The sequence below is a fragment of the Planococcus citri genome, chromosome 4 (assembly GCF_950023065.1).
Source record: "Planococcus citri chromosome 4, ihPlaCitr1.1, whole genome shotgun sequence".
Taxonomy (NCBI): domain Eukaryota; kingdom Metazoa; phylum Arthropoda; class Insecta; order Hemiptera; family Pseudococcidae; genus Planococcus; species Planococcus citri.
The window spans coordinates 33,710,537-33,723,053 of record NC_088680.1 but is presented as its reverse complement, the minus strand read 5'-3'; the positions used below and the strand labels follow the sequence as shown (position 1 = coordinate 33,723,053).

Here is a 12,517-nt window from a genome sequence, read left to right as displayed (position 1 = left end):
GGTGAGTAGGGTGGCATCGCATCCGGCCGACTACCCTTTGACACCTTTACCTACTAACCTAGGTTTAATGTTTAATTCTTCTTATCACTGCGGTTACCAAGCAACCATTTCAGAAAACAATTATATACTATGAATATGAATACTACGAAAATAATATTCTCGATAATTAATTGACAATAGAAAAACAAAATGAAATTCGAAATAAAATGGAGCTTTCAAAGACTAGATACACATTAACATTAACCATTCAAATTGGATTAATATTCTGCGATTTGTTATTCAACACATTTTCTTATCATTTTTCCTACAACAATGGATTACTCCTGTTGATATTTTTGTAAGTTGCATTAATGCATTTTTCAATTTTATTTTTTATTTTTCAAATGCTTCCTTCATGATTTTTTTTTTTAGGTTACAAGATTTTATTCAATTATTTACTTTCGTTGTAATGTTAATAACTTTTTTCCAAACTAATGTGTTCCAAGTAAGCGTATCATCGACATTACCTACCAACACTGCACCTTTCGTTACACCATATTAAAATTAAATTCGAATTCTAGGCTGGTTTTATGACAATACTATGCGAAAAATTCTGGACAGTTTTAACAGCATCTCTTCTCTATGTGATTCTTACAATCGTATTACACGCTTGGACGTTGATAATTCGTTGGAATGGCGAATCAATTGTGAATTCGTGGCCGCTCGGTTTCTACATATGTTTTACACTACACAGACTAAGTAAGTTTTGATCATCTACACATTGTTCGAGTAGGTACATAAATAACACCGATATTATTACAGTTAGTGTCATTTACTACTACATTTACAAAAGGACAGCTCTTCGAATCAGTGACCAACGGTTGTACGAAGACGAATGGATTAATCATATCGTTCACCATCGGAATTTATAATGACCTTAATAATTAGTCACGGTGGGCTCATCGTGAATAAATCTGAACGCGTAAAGATATATTCTGTAATATACGTAAACGTATGTATATGTGAGGTAATACTTCACGAATGAGTAACATAATTGTATAAACAATAACGAAAAAAAAGACCAAAAAACAGCATCGTTCAGGAAACACTGGAAGTTATAAAATTTTCTAAAAGTACAATTTTTTACGAGTAATATACTTACTACATAATATAGAAACTTTTATATTAATAATACGCATTGGTTCTTAGCAGGTAAAAAAATACCTGTAAATAAATTTTTAAAGCGATTTTTTTTCAACTATTCTATACGTAAAATGAAAGACAAAATAATAAATATCAAGGTACAATAAAACAAATGACGATATAAATATGTAAAACTATCTACTACTATGTCCATTATAACAACTGCAGATATGTCAATTAAAATTTATCATTAAAACTAGATTGTCAACTAATTAAACGAGTAATTAAACTAACAATCATTTAAAACTCTATATTGTCGACATGTATAGTAAAATGGAAAAAAGTAACATGATTAAGTAATGGTAATTTTTGGGGTAGGTACAACGAGGAAAAAAAACAAAAATAACTTGCCTAATGAAAGGAATAGTAAAATATTTTTTTTTTACTAAAAAGATATAAATGGAATTAATGCTATATTAAAATATAAAAATTAAACAATAAGGAGAAATAAATACATTACGCATGTCCTGATGGTATGTACTTATGCGAAAAAGTTGCGAGGTTACTTGCAAGTAGTAGCCCATTGTCTTTCATCTTGAATTCTTTGAAAGCAATCGCTTAAAAATGCGAACTGTACCAACAGATAAGATAGACATTGTAGCGTAAAATAAACAAAACGATTAATGCAGGCTTACGACGATGCACGATAATGCATCTTTGTAATGCAAATATACTCACATAAGGCGTATAGAATTTTATCGATAAGAGATTATCGTTCCTTTTATATTGGAAACTAAATGTACCCCCTTCGTCATCAACTTCCCAGCTTTTGATAACAAGCCAGGTGAACTCGACAGTTTGATTCTGCAGCATAAAAAAAACCATACGCGTTAAGTATACTAATTATATGATGTTTTTACAAGTGTTTGAATGTTCAAACAATAATGGTGACATTGAAAATTGACACAGCAGATAAAAATATGTGTACCTGTGATGCACCATCTTCGGTACAAGCTTGCAGTTTTAAGCCAGCTTCGCCTATAGATATTATGACACGTCCGTATTTCCTCGAATCACAAGCACAATGAGGAAATACTACTTCTCCGTAACCCGGTAATGTTCTGGCCATGGCTAGGTACTGAAATATGCACAAATTAGAACGTATTTCTACTTTGAAAACGTACACCGGAAATACGTACTTCGAGCTTTTTGCCTGATTCTTGTAAGGCTTTCAATTGGTATAATTTATCATTGGCACGAATGTGATTCCGTTCAACGGCTTCTATAGCGTTCCAAAATATATAGGATTTGGCCAGTTCGTCATTTTTTATTAGCTCTTTTTCTATACTCGAAGAGAATAACCATCTTTGTAAACTAAGACAGGTCGCAGTTGCTGTGGTGTAGTTCTGTATGTATAAAGGATGAGGAAATTCTTGTGGATGGAGTTTACGTTCTGTAAGTAATCAAATCGAAACGAATAATTTAATAAAAGACGAACACGATTTGGAAAAAAATCACAGAAAAGTAGATACTTACCGAAATTATATTCTGAAATTTCAAACAAATAAAAATACTCTGCGGAGGACTTGGGTAATTTAATTTTTTCTATCAACTTATTATAAACTTCATCGGCTGTGGAACTTTTACGGATAGATAAGGCAACAATTTGTTTATCTGGTAGCAAAATTTTCACTTCAACTGGAGTAGCATTCTTCTAGAAAAAATGCAATCAATAAATAAACTTCCAAGACTAAGATTCGTTCCGATGTATATACCTGCTGTTCGTCCGTATCAGCGAAAAATTCTTGCATTACGTCGCTTTCAGCTATAACACGTACTGCACAAACCACTTCTAAATACTGTTCTAATACTCTTCGTCGAGAATCTAATTGCTGTTCGTTTAACCTACACATAAAGATATATAAATAACTAGAAAAATTAGTCGAACTTATTATCTAACGAGTGCTCACATAAATGGCCATTTTCCAGGAAATTTTGGAAAATTAAAGTCGAAAAATTCTCTTCTAAGGTTGGCATTTAAATCGGCAAATTCTCTATATCGTCTAGAACAAAGGTGTCTACCAGCCATATAGATATTGTACACCTGCACAAACGTAATAAGATAATGTCATTGTACTCGAAAAAAGGCGTCCAAGATAACACTTTAAACACTTACAACAAAACGTTCGCCGTTCCGTTCTATGTAATGATAATCCGGTATCGAAACTGGTAAAGATCTCTTCTCTGAGTAATCTATGTATGGATATGTAGTATGAATATCTGGTTCTAATTTTTCAGCTTCCTGTTGAATCAATGGAAATTGATAAGTGACCAATTGTTAATTATTATCTATTCCAATACAGTATAGCATACGTACTTGGGTTGTAACTGATAATACCACTAGTTTAAGAACATCGCCGCCAGATTTAATCAAATCCACGACTTGCTTATGCGTAGATCCTTCAACATTTTGCCCATTTCTAAAAGATAAGAAAATTATGTACAATCACTAGGTAAAGCTCCGAGGGAGTACTGTAATCAATCTTACACTTCGAGGATGCGATCTCCCTTTCGTATACCAGCTTTATGAGCAGCGCCTCCTTCCAGTACAGCACTGACATGTTGTAGAGGAGCATATAATTCTCCATTAATACTTTTCAATTGACCGCCTTCGCTGATCTGTCCGCGTACATTGAATCCGAAACCAGATTCTGTTTTATGAATGACAACGACTCTGGGCCCAGATGGCACTTCCGAATTATCGTTCGATATCATTTTGAATCATATCAAAGCTGGCATATTTCTAGTCAAAACATCACACATTTATCAGTATGCAGAATTTCAACGCGTCAATTCACTAAACATCGCGAACTTATTACATAAATGAATACATCATAAAAAGAAAATCACATTACAAAAAATACAAATCGTCGTAATCAAAATAAATAATGCATTTGGTGGTCCTGCCTACATGTAAACAATGACGTCAAAGTCAGCCAACCAATCAGCGGTCGTGTTATGAAAAATCCTACCTGGATGCATAATGAAGTTGGTAAATCACCAAAAACTAAAAAGTAAACAAGAGAATTTTTTTCTTACGTTTTATAACTGAATTTCACAATGTTCACGATGATTTTCTTCAATTTTTAAATTGAATTTTATACGTAATTCTTTCAAAATGATTTATATTTACTCCTCAATGTTACTTACATTTCATATTTCAAATATTGTTTCGTGTTTTTGTCAAATACATTGTGAACGTCGGATCTAACTTCGACTCTGGATCAATGGTAAAATTTGCACTGCTGATTTCGTTTCTCACATCGCTTACATTCCTACGCTTTTCGACTATCGGTACTTTAACGTAGATTAGCCACGGAATAAATACAACTATCCTCTTATATTCCAAGTGCTTCTTCGTATATAAACCACTAATCCATAAATTTTCTTATCTTTCAGTTGTAGATATTAATTTCTTCAAGAAAGAATTGTAACCATGAAACCTTCGAAAGTTGTAAGAATACTCAGTATATTTGTGTTTGAACTGTAGAATATTGATTAATTTTCTTTCTTTTATTCCCAGCTCGACAACTTATTTAGCAGGCCGAAGAAAAATGGCTCTGCTCCTAGGTGTTCCAGTAACACTCTTCCTCATCCAAAATCTGAATCTGATTCAACGGAGGCTGAAGGAGTTGCTAATTACTTTCAAAACATGGATGAGGATGCGGTTGATATAAAATTTGAAGAAATGCTTGTATGTAGATGAATACAAAGTATCTACCTATCACATAATTTTGAGTTGCATACTCAAGTAGATGTTTTTTGTAGAATGACATGAATTTAACCGAAGAGCGTAAACAACCACTGCGTGATAAGACGATGGAATACAGAAGAGAATTATTGATAATGCATCACAGAGGACTTATGCTGGTAAATTGAATTAACAATATTGAAAAAAAAAAAGAAAATTAAATTGAAAACTAAAGCGTTTGTAATATTATAGGAAAGTCGAAGTAAATTTGAAAAACCCAGCGAATATGTTCAGTATTTAAGCCAACCGGATTTAAGTCCAAATAAAATATATGGCTGTGTGGAATCGTTACGAATAGCTTTAACTAATAATCCGCTAAGTTGGGTTCATGAATTTGGTACCAACGGAGTCAAACAACTGCTATCAATACTTAACGATTGTTACATAAAGTAAGAGTCATGATTTAAATGTTTTGAAATCGATTTCACAATCGTAAATATACGTATGTACTTTGTTATTGTTTCAGTCGAGATCCAAAATACGAACGTATACAATATGAATGTATTAAATGTTTAAAAGCGATTATGAATAATACCGTCGGCCTGAAAGAAATATTTGGCCAAGGGGAAGCTTTACCTATCATAGCAAGATCGCTAGATCCTTCAAAACCAGGAGTCATGTTAGAAACCGTAAAAGTTCTTGCTGCTGTTTGTTTAATCCCACCGAATGGTCATGAAAAAACTTTAGAAGCCATAACCTTGAGCGCAGATTGTAATAATAGCGAACGATTTAGACCCATTTTACAAGCCCTTCAGAATACAACTAACGAAGCCCTGCGAACTGCTTGTCTCCAATTCATCAATGCAATCGTGGAAACTCCTGATGACCTGGAATTCAGATTGCATTTGAGGAATGAGATCATGAGAACGGGGTTGTATGATATCTTAGATGTTAGTATTGTCTTCTATTAATTTAATGCTTTGATTTTCGATGAATTCGTCGACTAAACATTTGATATTTTTTGTAGACTTTGGAAAAAGATGCGAATGAAGATTTAATGGTCCAGCTAAGAGTGTTCCTAGAGCATAAAGATGAAGATTATTTCGAATTTATGCAAAAATTTGACCATATTCGTTTAGAATTCGATGATTTATCAGACTGCTTTGAAGTTGTGAAAAATTTAGTTGCTGACACGGCGGCCGAACCTTACTTACTGTCTATTTTACAGCATTTACTATTTATTAGAGACGATGCTCTGGTTAGGTACGTGATTCATAATTATTGGACGGTTTTAGATAATATTTTACTGTTAAGTATGTAATATATCGTTTATTTGCAGGCCATCGTTTTATAAATTAATTGAAGAATGTGTTTCTCAAATTGTTCTTCATCGGAATGGTTGCGATCCTGATTTTCGGGTTTCCAGACGATTCAACATCGATGTCCAACCGCTAATCGATACTTTAGTCGGTACGTGTTGACGTTTAATTAGAGATTTTTAAAAAATACGGAAGTGCATTTTCCGGTTTAATCAGAATGATTACTTTATCTTTGCAATTCCGTGAAAAAATTGCATGGATGAATTTCTCGATAAAACTCGTGATTTGAGCTTACTATTCAACCTGTTGCTCGAGTATTTCTGATAACAACGATGAGTATTTCTTTTTCACAGAACAATCGCGACTAGAAGAAGAAAAAAAAGCAGAAGAACTTTCGGCCAAATTAGAACAAGCCATTGCAGCTCGTCAAGAAATCGAAGCTGAACTGAACCTTGCAAAGAAAACTATTCAAGAACTTCAAAATTCTCCGTCAGGAGTACGTACTCCTCAATTAATTCTTCATTACCTCGAAACAATCTCCTAATTTTTTTCTTCATCTAGGGACTTGGTCCCGGTCGGCAAAGCATCATACCCGGAGGCCCCGGCGCACCACCACCCCCTCCTATGCCTCCTCCGATGCCAGGCATGGGCCCACCGATTGGTAAACCTGGTGGTGGACCACCGCCACCTCCACCTCCTCCTCCACCTATGATGGGAGGAAGAGGAGGCCCACCTCCACCTCCGCCACCACCTATGCCTGGAGGAAGAGGCGGTGGTCCTCCTCCGCCACCTCCGTTTGGTGGTTTTGCTCCTCCTAAACCACCGGATACGCTGCCTCACGGATTAAAACCGAAGAAAAAATGGGAAGTCGAAGGAATCAAAAGACTTAACTGGAAAACGGTAATGAATTCGCAATGAAGCAATAGCCTCGTAACATAGATTGCAAATAAAACGTGTTTTTTCTTGCTCGCATGTAGATTGTTCCTCATAAATTATCTGAAAAATCATTCTGGGTGAAAGTTGACGAAGAAAAGTTAGCATCACCTGAAATATTAAACGGATTAGCTCAAAGATTTTCTTCGAAGCCGGCTCATAAAAGAGCCAATGATGTCATCGATAAGTAAGTATTATCGTAATTCCCATCAGTTCCACTTTTTCATCATTTATTCATATCTGCCATTCTTATTTGTGGGTTGAACAGAGCTGGAACGTTGAAAAAAGTGAAACAATTACGTGTGATCGATTCCAAAGTTGCCCAGAATTTATCCATTCTTCTCGGTGGACCGTTAAAACATTTAAAATATGAAGACGTTAAGAAAAGCATATTTAGATGCGATACGAGCGTACTATCGGCCAATATTTTAGAGCAATTAATTCTCTATTTACCTCCACCGGATCAACTGAAACGCCTAGAGCAATTCAAATCTGAATACGATGATTTAACTGAAGCGGAACAGTTCGCTGTTACGGTTTGTGAATTTTTTTATTGTAGTTTTCCTCTCAAAATTTATGTACGAACCGGAAGTTTTTAAGGATTCATCATTATAATTATTTTCAGATATCGGAAGTAAAGAGGCTGTTACCTCGATTAAAGTCAATTAGTTTTAAGCAGCGGTTTTCCGAAATGATAAACGATATTAAACCAGTACGTATTTGTCAATCAATTTCACTCTGGAATGTTTTTCCATTATGGTGTCAGATTTGGCAACGATATGTCAATTCATGAATATCATTCACCCAACTTTACTCTCATATCGGGAAAGTGTGAATTACTCAAATATCGTTATGATGGGCTAATTGTTGATGATCACGAAGGTAGGGGAATTTCTTAAAATTGTTTTCCTAAAATTTCCCTTTATAAGATTTTTTGTGAAAATTTGATGCCGATTTATCCTACCTTCTTAGGGTTTGCTCGAGTATATTCACACTTTCTTAATCTACACGAGTAAATGATACGGTTCGTGTTACCGATATGGCGTGAATTCTTTCTAATTGCCAGTTGATTCGTGGAAATTCCATTCTCGATAATGGCACGTTCGAACACTAATTATGCTTGTTATCACGTTTAGAATATCGTTAATGGAACGGAAGCCTGCAAAGAAGTTAAACAAAGCAAAAAGTTCAATAAAGTTTTAGAGTTGATTTTATTGATGGGAAACTTTATGAATAGCGGATCCAAAAACGAACAAGCGTTTGCATTTGAAATTAGTTTCTTACCAAAGGTATAATAGTTTGTTTCATTTGCAAGTCTAATTAATAAGTTCGTAATTCAGAACACGGCTGAATAACTCGTATCTCATTTTGTTCGTATAGCTCTCATCTACAAAAGATGTTGAGAATAAATCTACTATGCTGCATTATTTGGTCGATATCATCGAGAAAAATTTCTCCGAAATATTGGATTTCCCCAATGAACTAACTCACGTCGAAGATGCTGCAAAAGTGTCCATCGATACCACTCAAAAAACGTTGTACCAAATTGAAGTGAATGTGAAGAATTTAATCACCGATTTAAATAACAGCCGAAGTCCGCAGTGCGATGATGATAAATTCGAAGAAGTTATGAGCGTATCCTTTGATTCGACTGACATTCTAACGATATGTTTTTTATTTTTTTTTACACTTTTGATGATTTTTCCTTAATTAAGCCATTACAGAATTTTTCCGAATACGCTCAACAACAATGTTCCGTTTTGCAGAGTATGTTCAAGATTATGGAAAGTAATTATCAAATATTAGCCGAATATTACGCTTTCGATAAGACTAAATATACCTTTGAAGAATTCTTCGGTGATTTGAAAACGTTCATTGTTTCATTTAGAGTAAGTATCGATCCAGATCTAATGTTATGTGACAAATATTTGTAAAAATAGCGTCGATAAATAATATAATGTTTAATAAATTAGGACCGCGATTTAAATGAGGGAAAGGCAAAGGGAAAAGCTTATTGTAACAGGTAGTACTACGAATCTGTCTGAATGTGAGCACCGCTTGTAGATATTTTAAGTGGTACTCATCTCGATCGTGTCACGAATTAGTTTAATGCAACGCTTTTTCTTTCCTTGTAGTCCTCGTAGTCGTAGTCCGGTTGATTCGGCGTTTTTTCTGTCAAGTAAAAACTAAGTTTAATTTTTTGACTTGTATGTGTTGTGTACCAAGTCCGAAATTGCAGTCAATTTTGTACCATCTCCGAAGTGTCCGGACCAAGCGTGAATATTACTTTTTCATCGGACTTGGTTTGTACCATGCCCGGAGGGTCCGGACAAAGTGTTCGACTTGGTACAATTGTGTTGTGCAAAGTCCGAAATATGGTTTTATAATGAATGAATTCGATTTACACCCCTTTATACCACAAATATTGAACCAAATAAAAGGAAATTTAAAGATGACTCTAAAATACACCAATGCACCAGCAAAATTTTCAGGTGCTGAAATTCATTTGTTGATTTTTGGGGAATTTTTAAAGATTCAAATATCGCTATGTTCACTTCTCAAGAAAAAAAAATGAAAAGATCAAATTGAGGTACCTAATACTTACTAACTAAAATGCTGAAATTTGGTTTTTACTCTCTATTTTCAACTTCTCGCCGAGTCGTGAAATTCTCGTGCACTAAAACTTAGATTCCAAATTCATTTTTTAATGGATTTTTCAAAGTCAAAATTTTACCAAATTGTCGTGAAAGGCTGAAATTTGGTTTGTACCATTTTTCTGAGTTAATAGTTGATTTCTCCAGTAATTTTCAATGATTTAAAATATTTCGAAAAACTTGAGAAATGAGATGCATGTTTCGTTTTGTTTAGTCGATGATGCATTTCAAAGTCTTGCTTCGATCTTTTGTGAACGTTTTTGGTATCTTCTTGTTCAAGATATTCAAATATTAGTGTTCTCAAACATCTAAGTTTTGAGCTCATGCTTTGCAAATCAAATCAACTGGACTGTTTCCCCTCAGTTTACGATAATTTGTGTTTCAGTGTTTAAAGAAATGTCGTAGTTTATGCATGAAACAGCATGAATTTCAACTTCCATGTATATACAATACTCACTCGTTTCAAGATTCATGGAAACGAAACGATTATTTTATAATTGTGAATTTTTGCGATTTTGCTCAGGATGCGTATAAAGAAAACGTCAAGATACGCGAAACCGAAGAGAAGAATAGGCGAATGAAAGAAGCTCGAGAAAAAGCCGAAAGGGAGAAAGCCGAACGTGCCAGTCGTAGACAGGCGGCGATGATCGATTTCACTGATCAAACTCAGGATGGAGTTATGGATAGTCTTTTCCTAGCCCTTCAAACTGGTTCAGCTTTTAATCGTAAACCAAGAAATAGGAGACCTCCACCAGTCAATGGCCCCCAAGGAGGTTAGTGCACGTTTGTTGTGAATGATTATGATGGAAGTGAACTGGAAATATTAATCAGAACTACCTTATGTATTTACAGGAAGAACGCGATATTCTATAAATAAGCTAGCATCTTCAAGAGAGTTAACTGCGTAAGTATAAGTAGCCTATCCAAGTTGTACATAAAATACCGTATGTGTGAAATACTATTCGATCGATTTGATAATATATATTTTCTATAATATTATTTTAGTGAAGCTCACGCGAATTCGTAGTATTTGCACTCGTGGAGGTTAATTAGAGATTTATGTATTTTTAACGGCTGTTATACGAACGACAACGTCGTAGGCGGTCAATTTGACTTGTACTGTGGTAATATTTCTTACATCATATCATCGAATGATACAATCAAACAACGTTTTCTAGTTTATTATCCGCGTTTCATCGAATTCTTATTAATAAGGTGTTATGGACTTGGAAATCCATGAGATTTTCAATTTAATTCAATTCGTTGCTCAAAGTATCTTAAGATGAAAACCTGTAAGGAAGAAAAGTTCTCCATGATAATTCTGCCAATTTGAAAGTATTATCATTTGTTCCCCTCTTCTTCATTGATTTAATCCGTCTTTCAAAATAGTTGTGTGTTACTTTGTATATTACTAACATGTACAAAATTTTATCAGTATGTGTATTTATTATGTTAATAATTGTGATGTTATCAAAACAATTCCCATTGTTTTTTTTTATGTATTCAAATCCATGTCCGCATGTAACATCATTCATATATGGTATTGTTAAGTTGAATATGCAGTGGTGTTTTGTATTACATTACTTTATTGTGTGAAGTAACTTGATGGATAAAGAAGGCGAGATATTACCAAAGCCTCGAGACTAGTTTTTTTTTTATCGACTGGTACACGAGTGCAACGTAATTAATCAACTCGTCAATATGTTACCATTTTTTTTTTGTCGAATTCAGTTTGCAGTTTTATAAATTGAGATTTATACTCTATTTTATTTATGGAGAAAGTACAAACACCAGTGAAAATAATTGCATTTGTTTTTTAATTCTTTTTTTTTTATCATTATTTTATTTAATACCTACCAAATACAATAAACAGATTTTAAGTTATTTATTTATACCTAATTACCTATTACGTAAATTTTTTTGAAAACTTATGACAGTGAATACGTATTTATTCATCAGCAATCTAGCATTTGTACGTTGTTACCGGTTGCCATTTTTACTGTATCGTTTCGTTCATTCAAATAACTTCATTTACTGTTTTTTTTTTTTTTTTGATAATTTTTATACTTGCATTTGTAAAATTGTTATTGTTATTGAACGATATCGAATACAAGTCGAAACGTGAAATTAATATTGGTCATTTATTGCCTACGATGATGATAGTTAATTTTAATTCAAAGCAGGTCCTAGTAGGTACGAAGTAGGTGCGCGATACTAATCAACGAATACAATGTGATAAGGTGAATGCACCTTGTTTGGCAGTACATTAAAATCTGATTTTATAAGTGATCGATGAATGGAGCTATTTCAGTTCAATATGCTCGATTATGCTGTCGATAAATGATCTTGGCTTTATATGTGCACGTTGGCCTATCGTGTTGATTACGATTTTTAAACTAAGCCATGTTTGACGTTAAAGAAAAAATAGAAATGTGTGAAGGGCGCAAGTTTCACCATCAAATTATTATTCAGTTAAACCGACATAATTGCCAAAGTGTCTGACTTGAAAAATTCCTTGTTTTGAAAAAATTAATACCTACGAAGGAGGTAGAAGGTAGAAGAATTTCACAACGAAGGTAAACAAAGGAAAGGAATGTTTGAACCTTGTTTGAACAGCTGTCTTTCGTGTAGTGTAGCCTGTAGGAGTAAATTGAGAACTTCATTCTTGGAAATTTATGCTGGGGCAGGCTCAAATAATATAATGAACACATTGACTGAATAAATTGACCGATCATTGC

The 12,517-nt window shown here is 34.0% G+C and overlaps 3 protein-coding genes across 6 annotated transcripts; 2 read left to right on the top strand and 1 right to left on the bottom strand.

Annotated features, from left to right (window-relative positions):
• The first annotated feature begins 50 nt into the window (after positions 1 to 50).
• LOC135845755 (transmembrane protein 138) lies at positions 51 to 1,273 on the top strand. The gene is made up of 4 exons (XM_065364576.1): positions 51 to 337; positions 412 to 484; positions 561 to 738; positions 802 to 1,273. Exons 1-4 carry the CDS (start codon positions 207 to 209, stop codon positions 909 to 911), a joined length of 492 nt encoding a protein of 163 aa, XP_065220648.1. The 5' UTR covers positions 51 to 206; the 3' UTR covers positions 912 to 1,273.
• On the bottom strand, positions 963 to 4,064 carry Snx27 (sorting nexin 27). 2 transcript variants are annotated; one of them, XM_065364567.1, is made up of 10 exons: positions 3,671 to 4,064; positions 3,500 to 3,602; positions 3,299 to 3,424; positions 3,093 to 3,226; positions 2,898 to 3,027; positions 2,659 to 2,836; positions 2,322 to 2,575; positions 2,111 to 2,260; positions 1,861 to 1,986; positions 963 to 1,753 (listed from the first exon to the last, which is right to left on the bottom strand). In XM_065364567.1, the coding sequence occupies exons 1-10, from the start codon at positions 3,895 to 3,897 to the stop codon at positions 1,685 to 1,687; spliced, it is 1,497 nt and encodes a 498-aa protein (XP_065220639.1). In that variant the 5' UTR covers positions 3,898 to 4,064; the 3' UTR covers positions 963 to 1,684. The 2 variants fall into 2 exon arrangements, with proteins under 2 accessions (XP_065220639.1, XP_065220640.1); XM_065364568.1 differs by having other exon boundaries at positions 2,659 to 2,833; positions 3,671 to 4,063.
• Positions 4,065 to 4,215: 151 nt separating this feature from the next.
• dia (diaphanous related formin 1) lies at positions 4,216 to 11,906 on the top strand. 3 transcript variants are annotated; one of them, XM_065364557.1, is made up of 19 exons: positions 4,216 to 4,412; positions 4,582 to 4,636; positions 4,706 to 4,876; positions 4,951 to 5,052; positions 5,126 to 5,322; positions 5,400 to 5,823; positions 5,901 to 6,136; positions 6,213 to 6,343; positions 6,546 to 6,688; positions 6,754 to 7,092; positions 7,170 to 7,312; positions 7,394 to 7,661; positions 7,751 to 7,837; positions 8,262 to 8,414; positions 8,506 to 8,760; positions 8,850 to 9,014; positions 10,303 to 10,552; positions 10,632 to 10,683; positions 10,785 to 11,906. In XM_065364557.1, exons 2-19 carry the CDS (start codon positions 4,619 to 4,621, stop codon positions 10,804 to 10,806), a joined length of 3,156 nt encoding a protein of 1,051 aa, XP_065220629.1. In that variant the 5' UTR covers positions 4,216 to 4,412; positions 4,582 to 4,618; the 3' UTR covers positions 10,807 to 11,906. The 3 variants fall into 3 exon arrangements, with proteins under 3 accessions (XP_065220629.1, XP_065220630.1, XP_065220631.1); XM_065364558.1 differs by having other exon boundaries at positions 4,216 to 4,476; XM_065364559.1 differs by lacking the exons at positions 10,632 to 10,683; positions 10,785 to 11,906 and adding an exon at positions 9,099 to 9,148 and having other exon boundaries at positions 10,303 to 10,509.
• The last annotated feature ends 611 nt before the right edge of the window (positions 11,907 to 12,517 follow it).

What these genes read in the sequence shown, in the direction of transcription:
- LOC135845755 (XM_065364576.1), top strand. Translation starts at nt 207, where the DNA reads ATGGAGCTTTCAAAGACTAGATACACATTAACATTAACCATTCAAATT. An exon ending in TTACTCCTGTTGATATTTTT is followed by an intron (nt 338 to 411) that starts GTAAGTTGCATT and finishes TTTTTTTTTTAG; the next exon opens with GTTACAAGATTTTATTCAAT. An exon ending in TCCAAACTAATGTGTTCCAA is followed by an intron (nt 485 to 560) that starts GTAAGCGTATCA and finishes TTCGAATTCTAG; the next exon opens with GCTGGTTTTATGACAATACT.
- Snx27 (XM_065364567.1), bottom strand. Translation starts at nt 3,897, where the DNA reads ATGATATCGAACGATAATTCGGAAGTGCCATCTGGGCCCAGAGTCGTT. An exon ending in GGAACGGCGAACGTTTTGTT is followed by an intron (nt 3,227 to 3,298) that starts GTAAGTGTTTAA and finishes ACGTTTGTGCAG; the next exon opens with GTGTACAATATCTATATGGC. An exon ending in CCTGGAAAATGGCCATTTAT is followed by an intron (nt 3,028 to 3,092) that starts GTGAGCACTCGT and finishes CTTTATGTGTAG; the next exon opens with GTTAAACGAACAGCAATTAG.
- dia (XM_065364557.1), top strand. An exon ending in CTTAACGATTGTTACATAAA is followed by an intron (nt 5,323 to 5,399) that starts GTAAGAGTCATG and finishes TTATTGTTTCAG; the next exon opens with TCGAGATCCAAAATACGAAC. An exon ending in AGTCAATGGCCCCCAAGGAG is followed by an intron (nt 10,553 to 10,631) that starts GTTAGTGCACGT and finishes ATGTATTTACAG; the next exon opens with GAAGAACGCGATATTCTATA.